The 25,575-nt window shown below is 44.1% G+C and overlaps 1 protein-coding gene across 3 annotated transcripts in view; it reads left to right on the forward strand.

Annotated features, from left to right (window-relative positions):
- The window catches only part of SPRED2 (sprouty related EVH1 domain containing 2), an 85,009-nt gene that overhangs the window by 47,001 nt on the left and 12,433 nt on the right, over positions 1–25,575 (forward strand). For 2 of the 3 annotated variants that reach the window (XM_083495263.1, XM_083495261.1), the window contains exons 2-4: positions 15,770–15,947; positions 18,617–18,785; positions 19,649–19,713. In XM_083495263.1, the coding sequence (XP_083351389.1) occupies positions 15,770–15,947; positions 18,617–18,785; positions 19,649–19,713 (412 nt within the window). Of the gene's footprint in view, positions 1–2,280; positions 2,439–15,769; positions 15,948–18,616; positions 18,786–19,648; positions 19,714–25,575 lie in introns of all 3 variants that reach the window. The other variant, XM_083495262.1, reaches the window with a different exon arrangement.

Here is a 25,575-nt window from a genome sequence, read left to right on the forward strand (position 1 = left end):
TCTACAATTATCTAAAAGAAACAGGAGCCATCGCTTAAAAACAAACACTTGCTGCATGAAGCAAAAGTCTGCTGGGATAAAACAAAGTGTTCACCAATTGGCAAAGAAGAAGAAGAAGAGGAAAGTCAAGAGAGGATATGTGTATATGTCTGTATTTTCACAGTTTATTACATGCTCATTCTCTGGACATCAGGGAAGGAAACTTGTGAGTGAGTGGTTCCTGGATCTTGGAAGACAGAAAGTTGCCTGCCCTGCCCTCTGTAACCTCCCAGATGGATTACTATGTGGGTCTATCCTTGGAGTCAGTCTGGGGGCTGCCGCTTGTGTACTTGTGGGGTAACAAAAGGCGAGGTGGATGAAATATCCTGAGTTGGATTATATTGTTTTCAGTGTTGCTTTCAATCTTTCTTGTCCCCATTCACCTCCATCCCGCGTTCATTTTATTTTATTTTGAAGAACAGAGTTTATGACCCATAGGACAGAAAGTTGGGGGGGGGGGACAAAGGAGGCAAAGAGAAGAGAAATAAATGTCTGATGTAAATCAGAAAATGTAGCTCATTCCCAAATGGCTTTTGTTGGAATGTTAAATAATGTGATGTTTCTCTCGAAAACTTGGTCCAGAGATTTACCTTTTCACCTACGGAATTCATGTCACTTTTCAGCCTGCAATTCTCTTGTGATTTTCAATACTGTGATCAGTAATTATTAAGTTCTTCCTCCCCAGCCACGGTCTCAAGCTGTCAGGATCAGACCAGCATGCACAGAACTAATCCAAAGAATCTAGCCAAAGTATCACAATATTCTGCCCCGATCAAACAGTGAACCCCAAAGAAACAAACTTTCAAAGAGAATGTGAAATATGAATACAGTGGTGCCTCGCAAGACGAAAAGAATCCGTTCTGTGATTCTCTTCGTCTAGCGGTTTTTTCGTCTTGCTAAGCAAGCCCATTGACGGATTAGCGCTATTAGCGGCTTTTAGCGGCTTACCTGCTGATCTGATCAGCTGATAAGCGGCTTAGCGGCTTAGAAAAAGGGGGGGAAGGGGGAAAAACCAGCAGGAACTCGCAAGACATTGTCGTCTTGCGAAGCAAGCCCATAGGAGATTCGTTTTGCGAAGCACCTCCAAAACAGAAAACTCTTTCGTCTAGTGAGTTTTCCGTCTTGCGAGGCATTCGTCTTGCGGGGCACCACTGTAGTAAACAAGGCAAATCGACAAGGATGTGAAGAAAGCATGACAGGTTGCACAGTGCCTTTTTTCTTGCTATCAAGAATCTCCATCACATAAACACAGTGACCTTGGACTTTCCCATCCAGTTGTGTGAGGCTTCTCCACATTTTGAGCGTTCTGCTAATCTTGCTTTTTCTTTGTAACTTGTCTCACTCACCAGCTGGTTATAACCTGGGATCTAAAAACAGATCTTCATAAGGCTGAAACATCAACCATCACCAACAGAAGCCACCCCCAAAAAGGCACCCTGCTTTGGCAACTGCAGGGGGGCATAGGCTTTTTGCTGAGCCCACTCTATTCTACACTTCCGGCCATTTGCAGCCTAAACTTTTGCAGAAAAAATATCCTAGAAGAATGCTGTGGCAATTTCAACCAGATGTAAGGGAAAATATGACCTTGAATGTCTTTGGGGGTCCAGGCTTTTTAAGGGTTTGTTGAGATAGTATCTCCTTGAGTTATGTCTGGAAAACAACACTCCTGCGTCTTCCCGATGGCTGAAAATGAAGCTGTGAAATGGGACCCAGAGGGACATCACAAGAAGGTTTCATTGCGTTGAGCAGCAATTACCTTTTGTGTCTTTTCTGCCAGGAATGCACAGAAGCACTCCAGTAGCTCCACATCTAAAAGAACAGGACACCATGTCCCCTGATAGATAACTCTTGCCCAAGATCAACCGATAGGGCAGCAGAATGCAATCAAAGTGATAGCATCTCCCAATGATTCCTGGATATATGCTTTCTCCTGGGATAGAAATCCTTTTGCCTATCCCAAGCAAAAAACCTAATTGGCATCCCATTTTCCACTGTCTCATGCAAGGAAAAGCACGGCAGATTGCACAATCCTTTTTTTCTGGGAGGAAAACGGCCTCATCCTAACAACCAGGGAACTCCTCCCATTCACTGGTCTACATGTCAACAATCTCATGCTTCTATTAATAGGTTTGTTTTATCCCATGGGTGGTATCCTAGAAAGGAACTCCCTACCATTGGCCCATCTGGGATAAAATAAATTTCATTGGTTAACTTCAAAAGCTATGATGTCATTGATTCCAGATCTCAGACCAACCCTCCAATAAATAGAGAGAAGAGTTTTTGCTGGTCCACATCTTCCACTTCCACTTCCAGAAACATGACCAAGGCAATACCAGAGGTGTGTCTATTAGAGGACCTGTCTTTCTCCAGGCATCTAAGCTTTATATATTCTAGAAGAGGTAAACCTTTGAACGAAAAGCATTTTAGTTTATAAAAAAAACTAGGAATGTGATCTTTTGATACTTGTCTTTTGAGCCAGCGTTCTTGTCCTTTGTTGATATTGTAACAAAATGCTTTAGCCTAGGAATTCTGCTTATGTGATTCTGGTAAAAGTGATGCATTGATTTCTCTGTGTGCAGGCAATGCAGACCAATGTATACTTTCCAAAAGGATTTATTGCTATTTATCATACAAGGACCTGCAGCCCTTATAGCCTGCTGTAAGTAGGAGCAGATATTCTTTTGATGGTGTTAGGAGACTTACCCACAGTGTTTAAAAGTAAACCATTTCAATTTCCCAATGTTGGCTTGTGTTTACAGAGTCTCAAATGTAGGCTGTATTCATCACCAAGAGTAGACCACTTGGATAAGCAGCTGAGTAGGTAGCATCTTGCTAGCCACCAGAATAGTTTGGTGTTTGAGTTTTGGGGTTTCTTGGCGGGTGGGGGGGGCGGGTTGTTGCTGCTAGTGATTTAGTTTCCATGCAAATTTAAGTGGGTATTAAAATTTACTGGTCACCACTAAAACTTGTGCTGTGCTAAACTTGCAGCCATTCTACACATCACACAGAATGTGATGATAGCCTAGGATTGCATATGCATTCGCTTGCCACAAAGAAAGCTGCACTAAACCTTTTCCCCCCTCTGGTTTCCTAGTTATGCAGGGAATTCTGTCTGTGCAGGAGGACACTCAGATCTGACAGATATGTCATACCCGCCACCAGAAGTAGCACGATTCAGGAATTTGCTGCTTTAATCTGCATAATGTATTGATAGGTTCTTGATCTGCAAAGAAAAGAACTTTGTGTAATCACCTGCGTTAGAAAAGCTGTGATTCCCGTGAGTGTTTTGAAGAAGAGTTTCAGGCAGAGACTCAGCAAATAGATCCAGAGAGAGCCGGGCCAGCTTAACTTCAAACTGTGGTGACACGCATGGCCATCTGAAGGGCGTTTGTTGAAAGTTAAGAACATTGCTGCTAGCAATATATATTACAGCTTCTATAGCCTACGTATAGTAGGGGTGTTTAAAATGAGAGTCGCCATAGCGACCCGTAGTTAAAAGTAGAAGTCGGCAAATGCGTCCTCTTTTTCCCCCTCTTCAAAATCTGGCAGCCCTGGGTAAAAGAACTGAGGAACTGCTGTAGTTAAATGATTCCTCCAGTAGATTTGAGATTAGAGTTCAATTCTGTTTTTAGAGAATGCTAGCCTTCAAATAATGCTCTGTTTTTTCCGAAAACAAAAAACACCTACCAGGCAGCCAATGAAATTTGCTCTTTCCAAGTAATTGGATCAATCTGGTTTATTCCTTTTTACCATGACCTCATGTGAATGCGAGTGCAGAATGTGAAGCTGAATGGAGTTAGTGCAGATACTGAATGGTGTTTCAGCCATTAATTTGCCTCTTTATTGGATCCCACCCTTTCCTTTTGTCTGTTCCCATTTAACAACCTCCACCTTTGACCTCTGACACTATAATGTTCTTTTGCTGAATGGACGCTTTAGAGCCAGATGATTATTCCATTGTAAATTGTGGAGTCATTAGGAGCGCTCTATTCTTAAAGCTTTTTGCTGTGCCAAATGGTTTGTTCTGTGCTTGAAGATTCTGGGGAGAAATAAGGGTGTTTGTTCTCCACAGAACTCAGTTTGGTCATAGCGCAAAGTGTAAGAACATGTGAGTTACATGCATCCTTGGTTCTGTAAGCAGCCACATCAGTGCAAAGTAATTTAATGCATCTCTAATTATAGAATTATTGAAGAGTTATAAGTCAAATGCTTGGGCATAGAAAAGTTTGCTCATTTTAATTCCCCCCTTGCTTGTAAAAATAAACAGGTTCTGAAATCATTTCAGATTACAACTTGTTTATGGTGAGAGGGGTAATTGTTCGTTTTTATGCAGTTTGTCTCTGTTTTGCCAGTGAATTCAAAGTTGCTTTGCTTATTTCTTTAGTGCCTTTGTCTCTTTTGAGTGGTGAGGGGGATGGGAGGTGTTAACTATGAAATGAAACCCATTTAAGAGAGAAGCAATTTAGGTTTCTCCAAGTTATTTCTTGTATTGGCCAACACTTTAAATTAAAAGTGTAGAGAATAATTAGTAAAGTTTGGAAGAGTTTCAGCTCCCCAGCTTGGTCTGTTGAAAGGCCAGAGACTTGCTTCTGACTTCATAGCAAAAATCCCCTTTCCATCACACCCAAACGCTTTAATAATTTGCAGTTTGGGGATCCATGGCCCCTTCTGATGGTTACAGGATGGAATTATGCTTTTAAATATAGTGATTTCTTGCTATTCCCAATCTGAGAAATCTGCAAGCAGATCAGCCTACCACATAATCTTAGCTGAACAGAGCAGAATGCTATCTACTGGTGCCATCATCAAAGGATCTGAGAGAAGGACTGTCCCCTAGCCTCCCATATGACGCTTGGTTTCTAACACGCCCATCCCCATTCAGAACTCAAGTGAAATCAAAAGTGTTCGCTCCCACTACAAAATGCAAGTATTTTCTATTACTGCTGTTGCAAAAAGTTGCTGTTGCAAAAAGTCACTGTGGTCATTCTGTATAGAACTGGACTTTGCATAGAATAGTCATTGGATTTTAATGGTCTTTTGGCTCAACTGTTTATAATTGTTGGGAAGTATGACTCTCAGCTTTCTAGCGAAAAGTAAAGACAGCTTTATTTGAGGCTGACCGAGCTGCTGCAGGGGTTGTGTACACACGCACACACACACACAGACACACACACACACACACTGCTGTTCTTGTTTACTTTGATTTCCTTTTCCTTCTTAAATACTCTTTCAGCCATATTAAGGTACTTTGGCATGAGATGGGGAGTGCATTTACATATGTTTTCTCTACACCTGGTTGTTTACCTGCCTACTACTTCCATGCATATGATGAAGTGGGCTCTCTTCTCCTTGGAGGTTTATGCCACAGTAAGTCTGCTTCAGGTGTTACATCTGTTATGGCGCTACAATTCTCCTGTTTTAAAGCGTTAAGGCTAATTCTCCTGTTTTAAAGCGTTAAGGCTAATGGCAGGAGGTGGCACTCAAAATGTTTTCACACTGTGCCTAATGCAAGTTAGCACAGCTACTGCTTTTCCTGTGTCAGTTTAGCCACTCCTTTAAACTTTAGGCAGGGAGCAGATGATTTAACAGGTTGGGACTTCCCTCTCCCCTTTTACCATAATTTTAATCAAGGTAATACAACACTGGGATGCAGGTGGCGCTGTGGGTTAAACCACAGAGCCTAGGACTTGCCGATCAGAAGGTCAGCGGTTCGAATCCCCGTGACGGGGTGAGCTCCCGTTGCTCAGTCCCTGCTCCTGCCAATCTAGCAGTTCTAAAGCATGTCAAGTGCAAGTAGATAAATAGGTACTGCTCCAGCGGGAAGGTAAACGGCGTTTCCATGCACTGCTCTGGTTCGCCAGAAGCAGCTTAGTCATACTGGCCACATGACCCAGATAAACTGTTGTAAAAAAGTTGTAAGGCAGGGGTAGGCAACCTAAGGCCCATGGGCCACAAGCGGCCCACGGGGATCGTTAACTAGTATACCTGAAGGAGCGCCTCCACCTCCATCGTTCTGCCCGGACACTGAGGTCCAGCACTGAGGGCCTTCTGGCGGTTCCCTCACTACGAGAAGCCAAGTTACAGGGAACCAGGCAGAGGGCCTTCTCAGTAGTGGCGCCCGCCCTGTGGAACGCCCTCCCACCAGATGTCAAAGAGAAAAATAACTACCAAACTTTTAGAAGACATCTGAAGGCAGCCCTGTTTAGGGAAGCTTTTAATGTTTAATAGATTACTGTATTTTAATATTCTGTTGGAAGCCGCCCAGAGTGGCTGGGGAAACCCAGCCAGATGGGCGGGGTATAAATAATAAATTATTATTATTATTATTATTATTATTATTATTATTATTATTATTAACTGGCCCACAAGCCAACCCTGAACCGAGCTGTCCACTTAGTGAGTCCCTGCGCGCTGCGCTAAACCGGCGTGGTGTGGGGACTCCCTTCTGCAGCGCCGGAAATTGCGTCTGCACAGACGCCAAAAATCACGTCTGTGCAGACACAGACACCGGAAATCGTGGGCGCGCGTTTACATGCCCGCGCAATCTGGCCAACCGGGAGACCTCCACTGGAGTGAACTGGCCCATGCGAGGTAAACCTTGCTGCCCCCTGTTGTAAGGATTATTGCGTAAGTATTTTGAACTACTTAAAAGCACTACATAAATAGTAAATATTAATAATAAGTATAATTATGGTACAAAACGCATTTTGGAAGGAAATTAGTTGTTTATGTTAAAGCAAGAAAGCTGACAGTTACTGTGTTTTGAGCTATATTTGAGTAACCAAATTTGTGCCTCTTGTTCTTGCTGCTTTCTAAATGAAATAGAAAGAGAATGGGGGGGGGAGTGTTGGAGCGCTGTTAGTGCTACACATTTAGAGACAGCAGATAATTAAACGCATATGTTCTGCTTCTTGACCCAAGTCCTATGTTTGCCAAGGAACACTTAAAGAATACAGTCCAGAAAGTATTTTTAGATTTTAAGCACCCCTGGAGATAAACTGCTGTAGTTGTACTGTAGTTGTATTTTAAGTCAAAGCAAGATGATTCTGCAGTGCAGACTTAAAAATAAATAAATTGAAAGGGTACTGTTGTTACATTGAATCTGTTTCAGTGAATAGCAGACGAAATATAAAAGGTAAAGGAGCCCTGACAGTTAAGTCCAGTTGCAGACGACTGGGGTTGCGGCGCTCATCTCGCTTTACTGGCTGAGGGAGCCGGCGTTTGTCCACAGACAGTTTGTCCGGGTCATGTGGCCAGCATGACTAAGCCGCTTCTGGCGAACCAGAGCAGCGCACGGAAACAGTGCAAGGGCTTGGTGGATGCTGGCGTGTAGGGCATATGATTGGCATCTCACCCCCCCAAAAAAAGCCTCCAATATATTTCGCTTCTGTATGGTATACTGCCCAGCTGTGCTGAAGAAAACCTAGTTAAGTGGGAGTCTCCATTTTGCTTTTCCTGCTAATTGGTGTGGGGCTACCCACCTCAGTATTGGATGAATTGATGAGTCTCGTTCTGGGTGGGATGAATGCAAACCTTGAGACACTGTGATGGAAGGAAAGGGCTGGCAGGTTTCCAGGTAGCTCAGGAGTCCAGAGACCTGCATTTTCCCTAAGCTTCCTCCACCATAGATATCAGTTGAGCTAAAGTAGCTAAATCAGCCAATTAACACAAGTAAGAGCAGACTGCACAGATGAAACTCTGCTGTAAGAATGGACTTGAGTTGTTGGGCTTACAGGTTACACATTACAAGGGACACATTCAAGGGCGTCTGTGACCTTGGTGGTTCTGCTATGGAAAGTGGATACAGGAAAGGATCGGTGGAGTTATTGCTGGGCAGGGGCACTTTCACTCCAGTATAGCACCAGGGCTGAATCCTGCCATGGTGCAGCCGTCATATCCTGCATCTTACGGAATGACATATTACTGCATATGGCAATCTCTTGTTTCCACCAGATCGTTCTGTTGGCTGTCTGGGGAGATGGTGGTACATTTATTGTGTGAGTTTTGTCTTGAAGAGTTCAAAATATGCTGTTTCTTCTCGTGTTAATTCTGAGAGAGAAGGTACAGTGGCCATACAATAGAGTACAGTCATACTTCGGGTTGAAGTAGCTTCGGGATAAGTACCGTATTTTTCGCTCTGTAAGACACACACTTCCCCTCCTAAAAAGTAAGGGGAAATGTGTGTGCATCTTATGGAGCGAGTGCAGGCTCCATGGCTTCAGCAAAAGCAATGCAAAGCCTCCGATGAAATGGAAATGGATATGAAAAGGAGAAATGGAAGGGGCTCCGCTTTTCCTGCCGCTTCGCTGAAGGGGCGCTGCGCAGAGAGGGAGAGAATTTTTTTTTTCTTGTTCTCCTCTAAAATTAGGTGCATCTTATGGTCGGGTGCGTCTTATAGAGCAAAAAATACGGTATGTTTGGGTAGTGCGCTGTGGCATCCTGGAATTAACAGAGCGCGTTACTTCCGGGCTTCGCCACATGCGCATACGGGCAAACTGACGTCATGCGCAGAAGCGGCGAATTGCAGCACGCGCAAACGCGGGTTGCATTCGCTTCTGGATGCAAATGGGGCTCCGGAACGGATCCCGTTCGCACCCAGAGGTACCACTATACATTTTAACTGGTGTCGAAAATAGTTTCATGAGTGGTTTACCGTCTCTTTCTGGTGTCTTTGATACCATGAAGTAGCAACTACATTTTTCTGCCCTGAGGAAATGTTAGAAAAGTATCCTCAAAAGGGCTGGGTAGCAAATGATTATGTGTCCTGGCACACCTTTATGGCCTGGCTATCTGTTGTTGGCACAGATCTGTCTCAAGACAATGGAGTGCATCTCCAGGGATGAGAATAACACTGACTGCTGCGGCTGCAGAGACCAGGAATGCGTAACTATTGCCTCCAGTGTGGTGTAGTGGTTAAGAGCGGTAGACTCGTAATCTGGTGAACCGGGTTCGCGTCTCCGCTCCTCCACATGCAGCTGCTGGGTGACCTTGGGCCAGTCACACTTCTCTGAAGTCTCTCAGCCTCACTCACCTCACAGAGTGTTTGTTGTGGGGGAGGAGGGGAAAGGAGAATGTTAGCTGCTTTGAGACTCCCTAGGGTAGTGATAAAGCGGAATATCAAATCCAAACTCTTCTTCTAACTATTGTGTCCTGTGTTGTTTCTGCTGCGTTAGCAGCAAGAAAGTGACCTCTCTGGTGCGCAGACCTGGGCAGTGTGTATGGAGGTCCTGGGGTGCCCAACTGAAAGCAAAGTAATACATTTAGTAGCAACTGGGCTCCGGGAGTTGCCGGAAGGAGGTGTACAAGGAGCCATCCAACCATCTTAGGGACGCCACTGTGGATTTCTGTACGGTTCACTCCTTGGTTTTTTCTTCTCCCAAAGATGTCCCACAAGGCAGCAAAGGTTTAGGATCAGAGTTTTCCTTCTTCTTAGACAGGCTACCTTCTCAGGTTGATGAGCCCCATCGGCTCCTCGCTTCCCTCTGCAGCACGTGCAGGATCCAACCACCTTCTTGAACGTTGGACCCACTCTTGGTCTCATCCTCTCAGTCTGTCAGAGGGCTTGTTCCTCAGGCTTTTCTTCTCCCAGAGATGTCCCACAAGGCTGTCTAACCAGGAAATATTGTTGTGTCAGTGTTGCGTGAGGCAGCTCGGTATCACATTTAGTTTTCAGAATATTTTGTATTTTGGGGGTGGGATGGGAGCTTCAATCTTGTACACGGTTAGAAAAGGGTTCACAGGCAAGCTTTGAGTGTTCAGGCTTAGTATGGTTGTCTGCTATAGATTTTGGAAACAATTTGGATTTTGGGAAAGGGGTTATTAATTCAGGACATGACAGATTTGGGTTCCCTTGTTGAATCCGTTTATTCTTGAATATATAAAGGAAACAGTAAGTGAACAGGATCAAAGCTAATGACTAATTTGTTTAGTGCTGTTGAGGCAGAATTGTCCTCAAAGTGGCAATCATGTGATATTTAAGTTGAAATGCATCTTTTTAAAGAATGTGGAAAATAGTGTGTTTGGTAAAATTGATGTTTGAATTCAGGGAAGAGAGGCAGAGAGAGAGAACCTCTAAAAGAAAGAAAAATGCTGCATTTGAACGTTTGAAATACAGGATATGTTCAGGTTTTAATTTTTAATTTACTTATTACACTAATTTACACCACAGCTTTCCAGATACAGATCCTTCCAAGGCAGCTTATATTGTCTTTTTTTTAAAAAAAAGAAGTACAGTATTTTAAACAATGGCGGCAGTATCTGAAAGACCATATTCCCTCATACAAACCTGCCTCGGTTTTGAGATCTTTGAGGGAGACCCTTCTCTCAGACCCACCACCCTCACAGGCAAATTTAGTTCGAATGTGGGAAAGGGCCTTCTTGGTGGCTGCTCCCTCCCTGGAGAAGCTAGATTGGCTCCCTCATTGTTTTCCTTTCGCCAGCAGGTGAAGACCTTGTTCCAATAGGCTTTGTGGAACTGACTGCATTTAGTGGAAGGGTTGGTTCCATGCTGTTTTTGTTGTGATTATATGGTTTTAATTGATAAGCTGTATATCTGTCTGTTTCTCTGTCTATCTATCTATCTATCATCTAATCTGTCTGTCTATCATCTATCTAATTATAATTTCAATCAATGTTTAATTGTTTTTAATGGTTATTTCCCTACGTTTTAGCTGTTCTTATTTTTACCTGTAAGCTGGCTTGAGTCCCAGTCAGGGAAAAAGGCATGGCGGTAATAATAATAATAATAATAATAATAATAATAATACTTCATCAGGCTCCTTCCAGCAGGGGAGTTGATGCTAGAGCAACCCTGGGATGGGTTCTGAGGTAGTCTTGCCCGCATCTGCTCTTCTTCTGGCCTCCTTCTGGGTAACTGATAACCAAATAGCTTGGGATGAGGGAAGATCGAGCTGGAGCAGTTTCTGAGCTGTTCTTCACCTACCTACCTACCTACCATTTTCTTCTCACCTCATGAATTAAGGAGGTACCATTACTATTCATGTCCGTATTCTTTTCTTACAGACACAAGTAGGGGACAGGATGGATATTTATCTGAGGAAGGCTTTGCTTGATGATTAGCCAAACACAGTTGCAACTGTATTTGAAGAACACATTTTTTTTAGATTTGCCTTGAGAGAGTCTTTAAACCTCTTTTGGTGACCACCAGCATTACGCTTTCCAGTTTTAAGTTCGGAATAGGGTAGTTGCTTTGGAAGACGTTAATCAGCTACCTGAACAACATGACCAGTCCAACGAAGTTGATGTTGAAGAATTGTGGCTTTGACACTGGTGATCTTTGCTTCTTCCAGTACAGTGGTATTAGTTTGCCTGTCTTCCCAAGTGATGTGCAAAAATTTTCAGTCACCATTGATGGAATCTTTCAAGGAGTTGGAGATAGCATTTATAAGTGGTCCGTGTTTCACAAGCATACAGTAAGGTTGGTAGTACAATAGCTTTGTAAACAAGCATTTTGGTTTCTTTGTGAATGTCCCAGCCCTCAAACAAATTGCAGTTCAGTTAGGAGAAAGCTGCACTCACAGAGCTTAGACGGTGCGGGATTTTGGCATCAATGCCAGCGGCGTAGCGTGGGTTATCAGCACCCGGGGCAAGGCAAGTAATTTGCGCCCCCTAACCCGGGGCAAGGCAATTAATTTGCGCCCGCCGCCCCCTAACCCGGGGCAAGGCAAGTACAGTAATTTACCCTCCCAAGCAGCAGCAGCGAGGCTTCTCTTTCCCCCGCGCTCTCCTGGAGCTGCCTCTTTTCTTTCCTTTCGCTTTCTCTCCTTAATTGATTCCTCCTCCACACCGCAGCGTTTCCTGGCTGCTTCCCCCCCTTCCCCTCTCTCTCCTCCTCGCTCTGCTTGCCTTGCCCTGCCCTGCCTGAGGGCGCCCTGAGGAGACTCCGCTCTCCTTTTTGACCAGGCGAGGTGGAAAAGTCTCTTCCCGCCCCATCGCCAGACTCCCTGCTCGGCTCGGCTCACTACCCAGGCGGCCAGTGGAGAGAGAGCCGCAATTACCATAAAGCTCCTCTCCCTCCACTTCGCCAAGCTGTCAAAGCCCCGGCAGCAGCGGCAAAGGCAGCAGCAGGCGCAGCCAGACCCCCGCCAGCCAGCCAGCCCGCCCGCCCGCCCGGCTTCCTCTCCTTTTTTTGCCCGCGGCAGAAGGCTTCGCTCTCCCCCTTCCGCGACCTCCTCGCCAAGCCGTGGATTTTAGTAGGGGCAGAGAGCTGCTAGTGCGAGCGCGCCCCCTGCCCATGTTGCGCCCGGTGCGGCTGGCACCCCTGGCACCCCCCACGCTACGCCACTGATCAATGCCAGCCCTTGTGGAGAGATAACTGTCCAGGTAGGAGAAGTGACCGACATTTCCCAACATTATACCATTGAGTTGGATTTGTGGCACTGCAGAGGGGTTGTTTTATGCTTGTTGGTGCAGCACTTTCGTTTTTTGGATATTGAGCAATAGGCCAAGCTTTTCGTAAGCTTCTGCAAAAATATTTAGGATGGTTTGGAGTGAGCACAACTACGTTGTCATCAGTATACTGAAGCTCTATGACAGCAGTTATGGTAGACTTACTCTTTACTTTCAGCCTACTCAGATTAAAGAGCTTTCCATCTGTTCGATATATGATTTCTACTCCAGTGGGGAGTTTCCCTTCGACAGAGTGTAGGATCAGGGCAATGAAAATAATAGAGCTGGCGCAATAACACAACCCTGTTTAACACCTGAACCCACTGTGAATGGTTACTGTTATATTGTCATGGAGGAGTCAAAGGATGCTCACAAAATTCTCTGGGCAGGCAATTTTCAGGAGGACGGTCCACAGGACACTACGATTTACAGTGTTGAAGGCCTTAGTCAGGTCAATAAATGCCATATACAGGGGTTGGTTTTGCTCTCTGCATTTTTCTTGAAGCTGGCAAGTGGTGAACATCATGTCCACTGTCCCCCTAGAAGGTCAGAAACCATTTTGGGATCCAGGGTAGCCTTGGATATTGTTAGAAGACGGTTTGCTAAAATCCTTGCAAGAGTTTTGCTGGCCGCATCTAATAAAGAGATTCCTCGATAATTTCCACAATCTGTTCTATCGCCTTTTAAAAAAGAGATTGATAATTTTGGCACCCCTAAAGTCTGCTGGGATCTCCTCTCTCTTCCAGATTTTTTTCCATGAGCTTGTGAATTTGTTGTGTAAGTTCAGTTCCGTCCGCTTTGAAGACTTCGGCAGGTATCCCAACAGGTCCGCTGGCTTTGTAGTTTTTCATTTGGTTAATAGCTGTACACAATTCTCCCAAATTTGGAGGTACTGCAAGCTCATCTCTAATTTGTTTTTGTGGAATTTGTGAGAGGACCTCAGCAGCTACGGGGGAGTTGAAGTTAAGGAGATGTTATTAGTGTTCTTTCCAGCGCAGTGCAATAGACCATTGGTTGAGCGTAGGGGGCATATGCCATGTTTTATTGGCCCATAGATGGTCTTTGCGGCTTTAAAGAAATTCTGTGTATCATGAGTGTCAGCTAAGTGCTGGATCTCTTGAGCTTTTTTTTATCCACCAGGTGTTTTTTAGTTCTCTGGTTCTTCTTTGAACCTCAGCCTTAGCGTTGGCTTAGGTTTTCTTCATAGTGGTGCAGTTTCTTTCTCTTTGCCAGATCTGAAAGGCCTTCCTTTTCTTGTCAATAATGCATTCAATCTCACTGTCATTCTCATCAAACCAGTCCTGGTGTTTCTTGGTTTGGTATCCAATAGTTTGTTCACAGGTTGCAATAATAGATGTTTTTAGCTTGGTCCAGTGTTCCTCAATGTTTTCAGGGAATTCTGAAAGCAGGTGGTCCTTAAGAGTCGTTTGGAAGCAGTCCCGCTTAATAGGATCTTGAAGGGATTGAGGGTTCATTTTGTGCTTTGGTTTCCTTCTGAAGCCTGCATTGAGGTAAAATCTTGATAGCCATCATGGAACATCTTAATCTGTGATCTGTCCAGCAGTTGTTGGCACTTGCCATAGCTCTGGTAGGGAGCACATCATGACGGTCTTTAGCACGGACAATAACATAGTCTAAGAGGTCCCAGTGGTTCAACTGAGGATGCCTCCGTGATGTTCTAAATTTATTCTTTTGTTGAAAGAGTATTTTAGCAATAACAAGGTTGTTCGCTGCACATATAGTCAAAAGTAAGATTTCATTCTGGTTGCTGTTGCCAATTCCTTCTTTTCGAAATCTCGCCCAATTCTTGCATTAAAATCACCCAGGAGGATAATTTTATCCTCCTTTGGAATCTCTGATAGGATGGTATCCAGCTGAGAGTAAAAAAATTCTTTCATGTCTCCATTGGCATCCAGTGTTGGTGCATAAGCTCTTAGAATAGTGACCTTCTGGTTTTTGGCGAGTTTTATTTGAAGGGTTGAAAGTCTCTCATTAATGCCTGTAGGGACTTCTGACAAGAGCTTCGCAAGATTGTTTTTGATAGCAAAGCCTACTCCATGTATTCAACGTTCTCTTTCTAGAAGAATGTGTAGTCTCCTTTTTCTTCCTTCAGTTGTCCCTCTCCTGCTCTTCAAGTTTCTTGTTAATGTGTTGCAACTCTCTTGCAATGATGGCAGTTCTGCATTCAGGATGCTCATTATTTGTCTTATCCAACAAAGTCCGTATATTCCATGTTCCAAAGTTCAGTTGTCTTTTACGACCGCTGAGTGGTGACGCCACTGGGCGCAGTAATCCAGTCAGGGGGGAAAGGGAGGCAGACTAGTGGATGGATGCAGTTGGAACCTATGGTGACCCTAGAATTTATGGCACAAAGCTTCTTGTTGCTCCAGCTCAGCCGCTAGTCAAATTGTTCCTTCTTAATCCCCTCAAATTAATTACATATTTCCAATTGCCACCAGTTGATTCTTAACCCAAAAAGTTCACATCTGCCTAAGCTGCCACAAGACTGTTGAAACACAGGCTTATTTTTGTGGCACGAGCTTTTGTGGGCAATACATTATTACCTCCAAAATGTATGTGTAAGATTAAAAATAATGTTTCAGAATGAAACATGAAGATGGAACACTTTCACTGCCCACACACCAATTTCTGAAAACAAACTCTTGATTATTCAAAACCAAAATATTTGAGATTTTAGAATGATGTTGGATTGAAGTTAACTGGTTTTTAGCAGCAATGTTATAAAGGAATATGTAAAAATGGATTTGTTAACAGGTGATAATCTAAAGTTATAATATATTAAGATAAAAGATTAAGATAAAATCAAAGAGGGAAAGGATTTGCTGAGTCAACTAACTGAACTGGAATACAAAAAAGGGAGGTGTGAGGAGGTCAGGGAAACAAGCAAATGAAGGATAAGATATGGAAAGACTGGTCTGTTTTTAACTGTTTTTACCCTGTATTTTCATTTATTTTATTTTATTTTTCTTCTTTTCTTTCTCTTTTTTCTTATTTTTGTAATATGTTGAAACTTTAATAAATACCTTTTTAAAAAAAGAGAGAGAGAGAGATTTTAGGATGGTGAGTTTCATTTCTCCTTCACAGAGTAAGAACTTCCCTTCATGTGTATGAATCAACCACTTTGGCTTATTGGAGCATGAGAGGGTTCTGGCATCTCTCTATTATATCAGAGAGCACTGTTAGCGGCTTCATCTCCAGAAGCTGGCTGGGTTCACCCCCGTGGATTCTGATAAGTGGATGCTAATACTTGTGAACTGCGCTGCCTGATCTAACGGTCTCTTGTTCTTGTTGTCTGTTTCAGTGACAGCTATATTGTGAGAGTCAAAGCTGTGGTTATGACCCGAGATGACTCCAGTGGAGGATGGTTGCCGCAAGAAGGAGGCGGTCTCAGTAGAGTTGGTGTCTGCAAGGTCATGTGCTCAGAGGGCAATGGAAGAAGTGGGTTTCTGATCCACGGAGAAAGGCAAAAAGACAAGCTGGTAATTTAATCTAATTCAGTATTTGCTTCCCCTTCATTCCCTCGCCTCCACAGCTTTCTTAGCATTTCACAAGACCATACATGACCCATCAGGCAGAAACCCCTCCTCCTACTTCAAAGGAACACAATCTATTTTCTCCCCAAAATAGCAGCTGCACATTAATGTTTTAAAACCTCCATTTTTATGTAGTTAACACCTTCTTATTCAAAGAAGTGAAACTGACACTTTTCCTCCACCCTGCCAAAATCCTGTAGCATCGCAGATTGTAGAATAAAGAATAGAAAAAGCCAGTCACGTTGTACTGAGTAATTCAAGCTTTTAAAATGGCAATGAATTATTTATGCCACCTTCTGCTTGAGGTATAGGCTGGCAATGCAAAAATGCAAGGGTAATTTATCTTGCGCATTGACACTTTGCTCCTTACCATGGCTGTTTATAGAACCAAGAGTTCCTGCTTCTTTGCACAAAATAAAACGGGAAAAGGGGGGGGGGATTCACATTTAAATCATGAAGCTGCAAGAACGAATCAGCTAGCTACCAGACGTAGGTTCCACCTACAGATTTAGGCCAACCAGGGATGGCCAGCGGATGACCTGTGACGTAAATCCTTACCAAATTCTTGTTTTCAGAAGTTGTTGGCCCAACATCACTTAAACACATTTTGGCTTTATGTGATAAAAGTTGGATCTGCATCAAAATGTTGCAGTATACGGCATGCCCTTGTTCTGAATTTTGGCCAGCCATTCTCTTCTCCACGACACTCCATTCCATCCTCTTTCCTCACCCAGACACTCAGTGCTCCATGCCCAGGGAGCATGCTCAGTCCTTATTTTGTCCTTCTCTGTCTAGGGTTTTTTGGTCATTCTGCAGAAATTTGGGTGATAAAAACCTCCCCCCCCCCCTCTTGTGCATAGACGGTGGTGTTCTGGCTACTTCTGGAGAACTGGTTCACTATTAGTATGTATATATCTGGCCACATCTAAGAATGTGCCCTATAACCACGGACCTCTTGCTGCTATCTTTATTATACATCCTGACTTCATAGAAGGGGTTTGAGCTGTGAAATATGATAAATACACCTACCCTGGGCCACTGTTTGATAAAAGGCTGGCTACTGAGAACACAACAGCAGCTATCCCTGCATAGGCACATCAAATGTAAAACAATAAAATGTCCCATAGGCAGAAACTTAACAGGGTGCACCCACAGTACCAACACGCTTGCAGAACACAATTTTTTGTAATCTCTAAGAAGCTTGGAGCCCCTGTACATGGGGTCACTGCCATTTAACCCTCATAGCAACTCTGTGCCAAGTGGAGATTTGAACCAAAGTCTCCCCATCCGACTTGCAATTCAGTATCCACTGCACCCCATTTTCTCTTTCAATATTTGCAGTTGAATCAAAGAAATGAGGCAAGGCAGAATAAGTGGCCGGGTGTGACAAGTTAGTTTGCCGTGGGGCAGTTAGAGTGTGTGTGCGTTATCTGCATATATTTGATTTCATTATGCACAAAATTTGCATATCCTTATTAATGGTACTAGAATTGTACTTTATTGTTACATTTGTCTACTAGGGTAACTTCTTGGTTTTTATGCTAAGCAGAGGGAGTTGGATAGCTCTGTTTAAGTTTTGGAATCTGTTTGGCCCAGGTGTGCAATGGTAGTGTACAATGTCAGGGGCAAAACTAGGCTTCATTTCACCCAGGTCCAAGACCCAGTTTGGTACGCTCCCCATGCACATTTGCATACACAACACGGGTGGCGCTGTGGTCTAAACCACTGAGCCTAGAGCTTGCCAATTGGAAGGTTGGCTGTTCGAATCTCTGCGACGGGGTGAGCTCCCGTTGCTCGGTCCCTGCTCCTGCCAACCTAGCAGTTCGAAAGCACGTCAAAGTGCAAGTAGATAAATAGGTACCACTCTGGCGAGAAGGTAAACGGCATTTACATGTGCTGCTCTGCTTTCGCCAGAAGCGGCTTAGTTATGCTGGCCACATGACCTGGAAAAACTGCCCATGAACAAACGTCGGCTCCCTCGGCCAGTAAAGCGAGATGAGCGCCGCAACCCCAGAGTCGTTCGCAACTGGACCTAACGGTCAGGGGTCCTTTACCTTTACCTTTTACAAGCTGGGAGCCTCAATGGTGCACCTCTGGAATCTTCACCTGGGACAAAATACCTGGCTAGCCCCCACCCCCTACCCCAGCTATGGCTCTGTACAGTGGTACCTCTGGATGCGAACGGGATCCGTTCCAGAGCCTTGTTCACATCCTGAAGCGAATGCGACCCACAGGTCGCGATTCGCCGCTTCTGCACATGCTCGTGACGTCATTTTGAGCGTCTGCGCATGCGCGAGCAGCAAAACCCAGAAGTAACACACTCCGTTACTTTACTACGAAAATGCTTAACCTGAAGCTACTTCAACCCAAGGTATGACTGTATAATGTAATAGTGTTCCTTTGTCATTCCAGCGGGAACTGTTTGAAACATTTTGGTTTCACTTGCAAAGCTATTTTTGCTGGCCTATTCTGTGAAGAGAGCTTCTCTCACCAAAGCAATTGCATAGAGACTAGACATGTTTTGACGATGCGAGAGGCAGTAAATGAACCAAACTAACAAACCCACGACCTTCACTTGTTAACATCCTTTTACCTCTTTCCATTTTGAACCCCAGGTGGTATTGGAATGCTATGTGAAGAAGGACTTGGTCTACACTAAAGCAAACCCTACATTTCATCACTGGAAAGTCGACAACAGAAAGTTTGGGCTCACTTTTCTAAGCCCTGCTGATGCACGAGCATTTGATAGAGGTGTGAGAAAAGCCATTGAAGATCTCATGGAAGGTACAAAACCAGCAGCCAGGGGCTGTGTTTTTTGTTTCTAAGTCGCTTTGTTGTTGTTGTTGAAGGCTGAATTTCACAAATTTTTCACTGAAATGAGCTACTCCTTAAATCAAAGTCTTAGTCTTTTGTGTCAGCTTTTGATTTCTTAGGGAGGGTGTGATTCAAGTTATTCATCTTTCAATCTCTGCAAGGTCTAGGAATTTATATATCTGAAGCTAATCCACAAATGAATACAATATTAATTGACTCACAAAGTCTCATATTGAATGAAGTTTCAAATGATTCTAGCACATGACTTCTTAAGCAGCTTTCTGTGACTTCAGCCTTAATCGTTGTTTGTCTTGAGTGAATTGTTTGGGATTTTATGCTACCAGATTAAGCAATTTAAAAAACTAAACTTAAATTTGTTGAAGCAGTTTTTTCTTAGTTACTTCTCTAACCCATATAGAATAACTATCCCTTATTATGACACAATTTTCTTTACCATTTTCAAATACGTGTTTTGGATCTTGCCAAGAATATTCAGATAAAATTAATTGCTTCTGTAAAAACAAGCAGGGGAAAAAACATTGGCCGCATTCCAGGAGAACATATACGTCCGTTCTAAGCATGCAGGTGGGCTCTTTGTGTAGTTTTTTTTCCTTTTCTTCTTTTTTCTGGAGAATACCTTTCACCATCCCTCATCACCAGTTGGCTTTTGAAACATGGGCAAGTTTTTATATATAAGTTATAAGACACATCTGTGCCAAAAACGAAGCAAATTCCCTAGTTGTACATGTGCACAGCTTTGCACCAGGGTCAATAGGCTTGTTGTGGATTGTGATAAATACAGAAACAGTGTCTGTTTTAAAATGTCTTTCCAGGATCTACAACTTCATCCTCAACCATCCACAATGAGACTGAAGTTGGAGATGATGATGTCTTTACAGTAAGTATCTCTCAATAGGAATTGCTCTTTATGCCCTCTGAATGGCTTTGTTGCTCTCCACTAAAGGCTGTTGTGTATCTGACTGGTTGCTATCAGTACAATGAAATATATTCTCAGAGTCCAAAGACGCGTGAATATGTATTTCTTTGTTCTATTATTTCAGCACCTCTTTTCCCACCCTTCTGTGAAAAATCATACTCAGGACTACGTTACCAAAAAAAATATATTACATTATCAATGAGCAAGTTAAAATACAATATTAACTATAAACACACAGCATCATTAGTATAGACCTGCACAAGTTCTGATAAAAACAATAATCCTGATCCAAAGTTTTTTTAAGAATAGGCAGAAGTGGGGCAGGATTAATTATTCCTGGGACCGCCAGAACTGGAACGTCCCCCTCTCTTGACCTGACAAGCCATGCATTTTGTTGGTGAATATGCAACAAGGAAGGCCTCAGAAACAGAGCACAGGTCTTAAGCAAGTTTATACTGGAAGAGGTGATTCTTGAGGGACACTGGTCCCAGGGCCATTCGTCCCAAGGCCAAAGCCAGCGCCTTGAAATGAGCCCAGGACAAATAGGTAGCCAATGAAGCCGAAACAAAATTGGCACAATGCGATGTCCAGCTGCAGCATTCTGAACCAACTGAAGCTTGGGGACTGTCTTCAAGGACAAACCCATACATGCAGTTTATTACAATAACCCAGCCTGGAAGTGACAAGGGCATAAAAGATTAAGGATCACTCCCTAAGCCTGAAACTGCAACAACAAAACATTACTGTACTTCCCTCTTCCTCAGTTTTCCCAGTGGAAGTTTTTAGATTGTAAGGGCCTTGTACAGTGGTACCTCTGGTTGCGAACGGGATCCATTCTGGAGGCCCGTTCGCAACCTGAAAAGAACGCAACCCGCGTCTGCGCACACGAGGGTCGTGATTCGCCACTTCTGCACATGCGCGTGAGTGGCAAAACCCGGAAGTAACCCTTTCCTGTACTTCCGGGTCGCTGTGGAACGCAACCTGAAAACGCGCAACCTGAAGCAAACATAACATGAGGTATGACTGTACTCTGTAAAATACTGTGCATGTTGAAAATAATAAGAATGCCGCCCCTGTTTTTGTTTCTTGCTAAGTAACTGAAACAGGGACTTGCTGTTCAGTTCTTTGCATTCTAGAGGGCTAGCAATAACTACGCCACCTCCAGGCAGCCACAGTTTAGGGATCCAATCCAGGGGCCTGTCAGGTGAGCCAACAAACTTTGGATCCAGCAGAGCCACCTCTGCAATACCCTGTTTCAGACCTTCTTGCCGGCTGAAGCAGAGTTGTCACAACAGAACAGATGTGTGCACTGGGGAGACAGAGTCTCAGTCCGGTCCGTAAGGAAAAAACCCTCTTGCGTGACCCAGTCTTAAGTCTGTTCTTACTGAGCAGTGTAAAATCTGGTTGCCGTCATGTAAGCAGAGGAGGGGACTGCTGGAAGTATCTGCAGATTTTTAAAATAAGGAGAGGAAAGTTGAAAGAACAGACTTCTTTGACATTTCTGTTTCAGTGCAAAACCATGACTGCCTCTCTAATGTATGGCTGAACTTTTCTTTTCTTTTTGCATGAGAAGAAAATAGTGGAGATAGTTGCGGGGGGGGGGGGGGCATGAGGACCGGGACCCATGCAGTCGAATTTTTTTGATTATAGAGGACGAACGTCCTCAGCCTGAAAGGCTTGATAATGTTGAGGGCCTGAAATGGGCTTCCTGCCGCGTGTGACCAGATCCTCTGTGACAGTTGGCATGTTGTTTTCCTCTGTTCTTTTGTCATAGTTATAAGACAAACAACAGCAGGCAGGGTTAAAAGGTGACTTCCTCTCCTCCAGAGCAAAACTATCATTAGCAGCTGCTTCCCAGCTACCTGCCAGAAGTGATTTATAGATTCTGTGATGGAGAGGGAAGAATGGAAGGTGGGGGGAGGGGTTTGCTGTAGGAGAGCTGGAATGGCATACTATTTAATAGCAAATTATTCAGCAAAGATACCTTCGTACATCTGTATCAGGTCTGTACTGCTTAAAACATCAGCTGTGTATATCTCTGCCCCCCTAAAACTCAAATTGCAGTCTGTGCAGAGATGGCGCTCTATCCCTGAATCAGCCCAAGAACAAAGACCTCAATATCTCCAGAAAGGGCAACAAGCTTTTTGTTTATTTGGAAGATGGTAAAGTCAATGCACATATATGAGCCCTATTGATTTCCAGTGAATGTTTACTATGCACTTAACTTTCTCCCTTCTCCTCCCCCCCTTTCAATGAAATCAAAGGGAGCTAAAAGGTCTTTACTGTGGCTGAATTATGCACTTTGTGTTTTCCAAAGATGAAGTTTTCCCTTTAGGAGGCATCTCTGCGATGTAATGCAATGTTACCTTAACTCCAGAGCCTCATTACAATCCACAAATGTTTTCCATATGCTTGAAAATAAAGCCTCCTCACATTGTATGCTTGTTCTTCTCTAGAGGCGACCTGAGTAAAGCCAGTTGTTCATTTTTGCCTTGACTGAGAATGCATCTTGCTTGCCAGCAATCTGAAATTGCACTTTGCTTCCAGTTAATTAATCCACTTTCTGCACTCAGATTGTTTTCCCCTTTGGATAAATGTTCATCTTTTGGGAAGCACCACTGAATCATGATGTAATGTGCTCTCTCTATTGCATAGCCACTCATTCTGTGCAGCGGTGAAGGGAAGTGACAGGAGGCTGCAACTACCATATTTGCTTTGTCTCCTTATTGCAGCAGGACAATAAATAGCAAAACTGGTCGAAACCCTCCCAAGATGACCGTCCCGAAATCAATCTCAGGGAGCTGAGAAAAGCTGACGGTGCAGATTATCATTGCTGTCCTTGAAAGCATAGATGCAGATTCTGGAAGATGGGGGTCTTTGTAAACCTCCTGTGTAGCCTTTTGAAGGGATGCAAATACCGTATTTTTCGCTCCATAAGACACACTTTATCCCTCCTAAAAAGTAAGGGGAAATGTGTGTGCGTCTTATGGAACGAATGCAGGCGGGAAAAGCCCCTAAGAGCTGCACACATGTGCCACGTGGCTCTTGCAGGCTTTTCCCCGAGGAGGGAGAAGGGCAGCCCCTCACTGATGGCCTGTCCTTCCCCCACCTTGTAGAAAAGCCCGCAGCAGCTGCACACCCTTTTAAAGAGCACGTGGCTCTTGCTGACTTTTAATACAATAGTTTTGTGGTGGCAGGGAATTATGGCCCAACATCTTTTGGGGACCCAAGGTTGGGGAAGGCTGTGTGAATGGATTCTTTAAAAAAATAAAAATCCACGGAGAAATTGAGTGTTTCACAGCTCTGCATCTTTCTGAATAGTGATTTCTCCAGCCCTGTGATAAAGGCCTGGACTTGTGCAGTAACCATAATTAATGTTGATCATAGCTTATTATATACAGTGGTTAAAGCCAGAGCATCTCACAGGCAGTCACAGCATAGTTTCTCTCCCCCCCCCCATTTATTTTGAGTTTTGATCTGTGCCCAGAGTTGTGTTCCCCAACACACACACACACAAACACTCAGAGAGAGAGAGAGTGCTTTTGTGCCAAAATGAGAATAATACAAATGATGAACAATTAGTGACACCTTGCAATAACTGGAACGGACTGCCCCTGCTGGCACCAAGGAAATGGGCAAAGACAAAGCCGGCAGAGCTCATCCTGGGCCAGGCATCCATAGGCATGGAGAGTAGCAGCTGATGGATCTGTACAGCCTTTGCTGGGGTCACTTTGCCGCCTGTCATCTTATGTGCATATTTGACTTACTCAGTCACCCCAATAGGGGTTCAGTTAACCCCCAAAGCCACACAATTAAGAATATCACCACTTCAGTGAAGGAGAGGGCCTCTGAAACACAACATGGCAATTCACACCTCATGGTAGAATCATAGAGTTGGAAGAGACCACAAGGGCCATCGAGTCCAACCCCTGCCAAGCAGGAAACACCGTCAGAGCACTCCTGACATATGATTGTCAAGCCTCTGCTTAAAGACCTCCAAAGTAGGAGACTCCACCACACTCCTTGGCAGCAAATTCCACTGTCGAACAGCTCTTACTGTCAGGAAGTTCTTCCTAATGTTTAGGTGGAATCTTCTTTCTTGTAGTTTGGATCCATTGCTCCGTGTCCGCTTCTCTGGAGCAGCAGAAAACAACCTTTCTCCCTCCTCTATGTGACATCCTTTTATATATTGGAACATGGCTATCATATCACCCCTTAACCTCCTCTTCTCCAGGCTAAACATGCCCAGCTCCCTTAGCCGTTCCTCATAAGGCATCGTTTCCAGGCCTTTGACCATTTTGGTTGCCCTCCTCTGGACACGTTCCAGTTTGTCAGTGTCCTTCTTGAACTGTGGTGCCCAGAACTGGACACAGTACTCCAGGTGAGGTCTGACCAGAGCAGAATACAGTGGCACTATTACTTCCCTTGATCTAGATGCTATACTCCTATTGATGAGGCCCAGAATTGCATTGGCTTTTTTAGCTGCCGCGTCACACTGTTGGCTCATGTCAAGTTTGTGGTCAACCAAGACTCCTAGATCCTTTTCACATGTACTGCTCTCAAGCCAGGTGTCACCCATCTTGTATTTGTGCCTCTCATATTTTTTTTTTTTGCCCAAGTGCAATACTTTACATTTCTCCCTGTTAAAATTCATCTTGTTTGTTTTGGCCCAGTTCTCTAATCTGTCAAGGTCGTTTTGAAGTGTGATCCTTGATGACTACTTAGAACATGGGAGTTGTGAAGCCTGAAGCAAAAGGTTTTTACGGCATATGCTTGACCCCACCTGTTGACAACTGTCTTAGCTTTGCTATAAGTGACTTTCCGTATACATAATGCAGTATATATAGCACATGGGAAAGATTTATCTGGACCTTTAGATCCTGCTAACCAACTCAAGCATCCTTTTCTCTTCGTAGTCAGCATAAAAAACGTGAAATGAAGAAACCAGATCTCTTTCTGCTGCCTCCTTCATGAAACCTTTGGCCTACTTTGGTCTCCCAGATGAGTGTCAAGTATGTTTCAGCCACACTATTAAAATATGCGCACAAGAGGGAGAGCAGCGCTTACATATCCCCTACCCCCACCCGCTCTCCCTTTTTCTCCCAAAAAACATCTCGGCTGAGTTTGTAAAACAAATTTTCGTTTGTTTTGCCAGAATGTAGATTAGGGAGTACAGGGGAACCCTGAAAATTATGAAAATTGACAATCTGAATGAGAAACAAGACCCTCCCAATAATGATGATGTCTTCACACCATCTGGCGGAAAAGAGGATTAAAAAATGGTTTCTGCAGATGGTTGTTTCTTTTCCCCCAATCTGCTTGAGATAGGATGGTTAGGCCAGGCTTCCTCAACCTCAGCCCTCCAGATGTTCCAGGGGTGCCTTAGAACCTTATCAGGGTTTCCCTAAAAAGAGAAAATTTCAGAGCCATCGTTGCTGAATGCAGTGATTAGAAAGTTGTTTGGGCTGATCTGTCCTTCGACGTCCCTCGAGAACGTGTTTAGGTTTCTTTTTTGGTGGAATTTGGAAATAGTGAGTAAGGTAAAGGTAAAGGACCCCTGGATGGTTAAGTCCAGTCAAAGGCGACTCTGGGGTGCGGTGCTCATCTCGCTTCAGGCCGAGGGAGCCGGCATTTGTCCACAGACAGCTTTCTGGGTCATGTGGCCAGTAGGATTAAACCGCTGCTGGCACAACGGAACACAACGATGAGTGCTAGAGCGCATGGAAATGCTCTTTACCTTCCTGCCGGAGCGGTACCTATTTATCTACTTGCACTGGTATGCTTTCGAATTGCTAGCTTGGCAGGAGCAGGGACCGAGCAACG

Source organism: Podarcis liolepis, assembly GCF_965112155.1.
Source record: "Podarcis liolepis genome assembly, chromosome: 3".
Taxonomy (NCBI): domain Eukaryota; kingdom Metazoa; phylum Chordata; class Lepidosauria; order Squamata; family Lacertidae; genus Podarcis; species Podarcis liolepis.